Source organism: Egretta garzetta, unplaced genomic scaffold (assembly GCF_000687185.1).
Source record: "Egretta garzetta isolate BGI_Z169 unplaced genomic scaffold, ASM68718v1 scaffold1219, whole genome shotgun sequence".
NCBI lineage: Eukaryota > Metazoa > Chordata > Aves > Pelecaniformes > Ardeidae > Egretta > Egretta garzetta.
The window spans coordinates 1-6105 of NW_009260850.1; the positions used below are offsets into that span (position 1 = coordinate 1).

Here is a 6105-nt window from a genome sequence, read left to right on the forward strand (position 1 = left end):
TTGGTAACAGCCTACAAGATCTTTATAAAAAGTGAGCTGTGCTCTGACCTGAAGAAGTTATAATCTAAACTCAGTGCAAGATGATGGACACAGACAGGTGAGATGGCTCCATAGTTTTACATGGATTAGTATGCAAATATTCTATTAAAGAGTTATATAAACATATCTTACCACATGTATATCCACTATTATCACAATATAGAGGTGTCAAAAACTCTGATGTATTTCATTTTCCAGCACCAACGGGAAGGAGGGAAATACATAAAGAAAGCATTGCCTAGCATTACTCAAGAGATTCAAGACAGAACTGAATCCATCAAGGGTCAAAGCCTGACTATTTAGAGTTAGCTTGATTAAATTCTATAAATAAACTTAAATCAACTCTACAAAGTACAATTTTTTCCCCTCTGCAAATCTTAACATTCCTTAAACCTCTGTGTGTGTCACTGCACATATATCAGTTCTTTGGGATTCTTCCACTCTTCTCTACAGTCAATTTTAAAATGCTCATCAGAAATTCTTCAAATGCTGTCGCTTTTACTTTTTACCAAAGGCTAAAACTTCATTTTGATCTGATGTTAAAGTTACGAGTCCTAAGCCTTGGGCTCACCTTTCCTTACATATACTGATGAAGTCCCATTTCTTTCAGTCTTTCAAAAAACGCATTTTCTTAAGAGAGAATGATTTTCCTACCTCATGCCTTTTTTCTACAGAAGAAGCTTAACAGCTTATTCTAAAATTACCGTCTAGAGTTAGAAAGAAAACTGTACAAAAACTTGCTATGTAAGCAAGCAGATACCAGGCATGCATGGTTTGGGTCGCTGGGAAGATGTGTGTAGCTGGAGTACAACATGCGCTAATCCTACTTGGCTGGTGTGAAGCAAAATTTCACATGCAAAGCATGGGTTTTCTAGAGGAAGCATACTGGATATATGTGCTTGCACACACAAAGTTTGCTATGTTGGGGAGCAATTCCCTGAACACAAAGGCTGTCTGTGGGGAAATGGAAGAGTACTCACAACAAAAATCTAAGGGAATTCTCTTAATATGTGAAATTGTTGTTTAAAGAGCTGGCTATCTGTTAAGTTCAAAAGCATTCCTTTAAGGCTACAAGTACCTTACACAAAAATGGAGATGTATCCTTAGGCTAGTAAGCATCTGCTTTCTGACAAATGCTGGCGTATTTTCAGTGTCACTGACCAGGACAAACACCTTTTGTTAAGTTTTGCCTGCTACAATACATGGGACTCCTTCCTCACAACAGGCAGATGTTACACCATTCCCACTGTGAGTCCTCAGCCTGCTGCTGAGTAGAAATAGTTAATGATTAAGACAATTGTTCTGAGGAAGAAGGGGACTGTAAGAGCAGATTCAGTAATGCACTTGCCTTTATGCTACAAAGTTAAGTTTCCTTATAGCCTAGAGTGAAGGTGCAAAACATTTTTCAAATTGTTAGTACCACTGCTAACTTGAACAAGTGGGTGTAACTGCCCATCCCTGATTCTTCTTGTGCATCTGTATAGCAGATTAAAGACCCTTTTAGATTTGGTTTTCAGCCTGTAGCTCCCTCTCAGCCTCCCTTTTCTAGAAAATCTGTTATTGTAGTAAGACACTACAGCGAAGCAAACTAAATAGAACAGCATTCCACTAGGAGATAGAAACCTTAGCTTTAACTTACTTTGTTCATGACAACAATGAAAGGTAGCTTTGTCTTGTACAGGATACTGGAGGTGGGGGGGAACAAAAAAAAACCACAAAAAAAAAGAAACATTAATTTAAATCTCACTAGAATATAAAACACGTTATGCGTAAGGCTGACTTGTGCAAAACTGAATACATTTGACTTCAAAAGATAATGATTTTCCCCTGCATCAGTTAGAATGTAATGTTCACCCAGATCCTGTTTACCTTAGTTAAACAAAATATGCCCCCTCCAAGATGTAAGCACACAACTGTAAGATATAAAATCTCCTTCTACACACCCAGCTGATTTTGACTACTATTTCTATGACTCTCAGATCCCAATTTTTAACTCTCTTTGCATTTGCTAGTTATTTTGACTCAAACCTTAGGTTATATTATCTGTGAACGGAGCAATGAATTCAAATAATTCAATACATCTATAAAGCAAAACTACCTTGAAACATGAGTTCGCATATTAGTTTCACTTTTGCTCCACACTAACGCCAGAAAATGCAGCATGTGATAAGACACATTTTGCATACTCCTATCACAGCGATACAGCTCTTGACGCTGGTACAAGGATTGATAGGTTTTTTTGAAAACCTTTTACCAGCATTTGCCATGAATTATGACAGCTCTAGATACGTTGATCTTTACCTAGGTATTTAGTCCCTGGTTTAACATGAAATAAAACAGATAAATCCACGTACGAGGAGGAAGACAATAAATCAAGAACTCCACGCTATGTTGAGCTCCAAACAGATCTTGAAGAATCACTGAAAGTATTGATAATATTAAAAAAATAGAATAAAATATTATGTGTTTATAAGAAGGAGCTTAAGCTAGGCTATCTTGATACATCTGAGATAAATCATTTTATAAGCAACAGGCAATGTGTTAGATCTGATGTAACTAGCCTTTATCACACTAAGGTCTCATGGATTATTTAATGCTTTCAGTGGGAGTTTTGACCCAATGACCTCCAGATGCCCACTGGCACCTAAATTACTTTGCTTATCCAATGGGAAAACCACTAAGAGAATAACCAAAACAGCAGGTTAAGTGGATGTGATGTGCATATCCATGTGCACTTGCAGCCCAGAAAGCCAACTGTATCCTGGGCTGCATCCCCAGCAGCATGGCCAGCGGGGCAGGGGAGGGCATTCTCCCCCTTGACTTCACTCCTGTGAGACCCCACCTGGAGCCCTGCATCCAGCTTTTCTTACCTGCAGGCATACAGCATGTTGGACATAAAGGTGATAGGGTTAGTACTGCGAGAGGTGTCCATCACATAAACAACAACTGAAGGAAAAGAAGAAGCCTGGAAACACAAAGTAAGAGACATGTGAATTAGAAGTACATGCTGTTCAACAGCCACATCTTTCACCCAGCCTCACTGTCAAGTCACGTAGAAACCACTTACCAAGGCCTCAGTTATGATGGTTCCTGATGCTGACCAGGTGAATACCTCAATTTGCCCTGGTGTGTCAATAATAACATACCTGTTAATAAATCACCACAACAAACAATAAGGGAAAATTAGTTAAGCACAAGGCCCTGTTCTCACTAGATTACCACAAGCACGTAACAGCAAATCACATGATTATTCTGTTACATATCAGAGAAGCTTCTCCCAAACAGTGACAAGATTTATGGGCATGCATGAAAATTTCCTGTGTGAATTTTGTAACTAAGCAGCACGTACTCTCTTCAGATTCTATTAAAGTTGAAGGCATCAATTTGACAGGCAATCAGTACCGCAAGCTCTTCAGAAGAAGAATTAATTGTTGCCTGTTTGAACAGTGCATGAGAAAAAATGACAGTCTAATGGAAGACAAGAAAAGCAGAACTGGAATCAGCAGGCATTTCTTCAACTTATCTGAAGAAAGTCTAGTTTATCTGTTCTAATTCTATGCCCGTTTCCACATAAAATTTATACCAAGACTGAAAAACAACTAGAAAACATGCAGAGAACCTTTTTAAGCTTTCACGTGGTTTTCCCACCCTGATCCCAGAAAATAGAACTTTGTAGAATGTACTCACTTGGATGCATTTTGTCTTTTTTCAATAAACTTCATCACCTGATTGAAAAAGGAGGAGTATACTTTGTATTTAGGCTCACAACAGGAAACTTTCACAATGATTTCCTAACAGAAGCTACGATACCTTGCACAGCTGCATGTATGTATCAAAAGCAGACTGAAGTCTCTAAGCTTTTCAGTGTGTGAAAATGCCCTACTAAAGATGGGTGGAAAACGCTCAGACACTGCACAGGTCAGAGACAACCTTGATTTTGTCTGTGTTCTAGTACCTGGCTAAAGAAACGGTGTAACAAATGCAGCTGTTCCCCACCTTTTTATGAAGACGTATTTTACTTTCTTACTGTCTCAATATCTTGCATAAGTTCCCACCCCAGCGCTGATTTAGCATTATGATTTAAGAGAGCAGTCAATTATCAAATAACCCTAGGAAAACTTATCCCGTTTCCAGAAGCGAGCTTCCCTACTTCAAAAATCAAAGCATTCATATGAAAGATTTTATAGTGAACGTAGAACAACAGAACAAGTATGTACAAAGACTAAAAAACGCTCTGTACACATGGCTTCTGAATTTTACAGTAAAAAAACCTGAAATCTCTCAAATAAAGCTTTGGCTGCTTTGTAAAATACATGGTTCTGCATGGAGAAGACTCTAACGCCACAGAAATATCAGGAGGCTAACCGAACACAGTGTGCTCTGAGACTCTAAATACACAACACCCCCCCTCCAGTCTCCAGCAAGCGTTTGTAGCAGAGTATCACACAGGAACTGCCGCATACCTGATCAAATCTTGTAGCAAAGAGATTGAGAGAGGTCACTATTCCACCATTTGGGCCCAGCCCATATCTAGACGCTTCATTTAGGAAAGCAGACGATTATGCAGACCTCAGAGGGCTTCTTTTTCAATTCTGATAATAGCTGGCCATGTACAATGCACATTGGATACCTTGCAGCAAAAGACAATACCCCTAATACACAATGAAGTGGTGTAGTAGCATAACAAATACAAAGCGTTCTCTCTCTTGCCCAAACATGTGTGACTGACAAGAGGAAAAGGGGCTATGCGTGGGTTCCCCTTGCCATTATTCAAGCATCACCATTCTGGACAAAGAGAAAATATAGGTACGTTTATACATCAAAGCCATCTTTGTCTCTCCTAAAAAGACTTACAACACAGCCAGTAACTCAGAATTTAACAATGCCCTGAATGCACTTAATTTTAAGAATTTATACCTCAAAAGATAATTAAAGTATTTCTTGCACAAGTAATTTTTAGCAGCATTTAAATGATAATAGGAATGAACGTTGTAAAGATACTCAAAGTGTCAGCTTAAGGATGGATTCCAAAATCCTTTTTTATGCATACAGATCTGTATACTAATTACGTTCAAAGAAACAAACAATCTTTTTTTTTTTCTTTTAACTGAGTAAGAATCAGCACTGATTCATAAGTACATACTGTATTCTAGGGCCACTACTCTCAATATGGAAACACAGGGCCAGACACCCTCCTTAAGCACTATATAATGAGATGCTTAAACTCCAGTAATGGCTGACAGACACAGTAAAGCAAATAATGCACCTACATACCAAACCGAAACTTGTATTTGGATGTTTTGCTAGTAAGTCCAAATCAAAGGACCTCCATACCCCTCTGGAAGTGCAGTCATTTTAGTGTAATGTTACTGAATTACAGTCATCAAACTACCGTGCAGCAAGAGCCAACAGTCCATTGTCTTCTGAGATTCAGTGCTTTGATTATGGTCAAACAATGTGGAAATAAGTTTTCTCCACCTACTACAGGCAAATAGGGATTTGCATATTGGTTTATAACAAATAAAATTAGACTTATTAAAACATGGGGAAAAGGCTGCTGGCTTCCACAAAGAAAGACACAAGCTCTTCAAAAGAACAGGGGAAAAAAAAGATGCGGCAGAGTGCCTATTATTTGTAAAAACACACTATTAGGCATAATCACTTTTAGCACAGGAGAAAATTACCTAAGGAGTATCAGATCTTGTAGAACATATGTCTGTGACCTTGCATGCAAGAAATACATAGTCAAAAACTTCTGATCTTCATGCAACATTCTGCATTACTGCAGTCCCCAACACCTCCTGCCCCCTTCACTGTACTGTGCAGAAGTGACAGACTATTTTCACAACATGAGATTTCAAATATCATTATTCAGACAAAAAAAGGATACTGTTTCATGACTTCTTTGTACTTCACTGTGTCCCTGATATCTAGAGGAGGAAGATGTACAAACAGGTTTAGGACATCACTTTTAAAATATCCTTCGTCATCAATTTGCTGATAGAATCATAGAATGGTTTGGGTTGGCAAAGCCCTTGAAGCTCCCCCAGCCCAACCGTTCCCCTA

General features: G+C 38.6%; 1 protein-coding gene across 1 annotated transcript; it reads right to left on the reverse strand.

The window, feature by feature from the left end:
• Positions 1-1631: 1631 nt before the first annotated feature.
• Positions 1632-5979, reverse strand: LOC118453130 (GPN-loop GTPase 1). The gene is made up of 6 exons (XM_035902570.1): positions 5930-5979; positions 4503-4569; positions 3727-3764; positions 3107-3185; positions 2910-3004; positions 1632-1724 (listed from the first exon to the last, which is right to left on the reverse strand). Exons 1-6 carry the CDS (start codon positions 5935-5937, stop codon positions 1670-1672), a joined length of 342 nt encoding a protein of 113 aa, XP_035758463.1. The 5' UTR covers positions 5938-5979; the 3' UTR covers positions 1632-1669.
• Positions 5980-6105: the final 126 nt, after the last annotated feature.

Coding starts and splice junctions, on each gene's coding strand:
- LOC118453130 (XM_035902570.1), bottom strand. Junction 3,186..3,726: donor AAAAGACAAAATGCATCCAA/GTGAGTACATTC, acceptor ATTTATTAACAG/GTATGTTATTATTGACACAC. Junction 3,005..3,106: donor CCATCATAACTGAGGCCTTG/GTAAGTGGTTTC, acceptor TTGTGTTTCCAG/GCTTCTTCTTTTCCTTCAGT.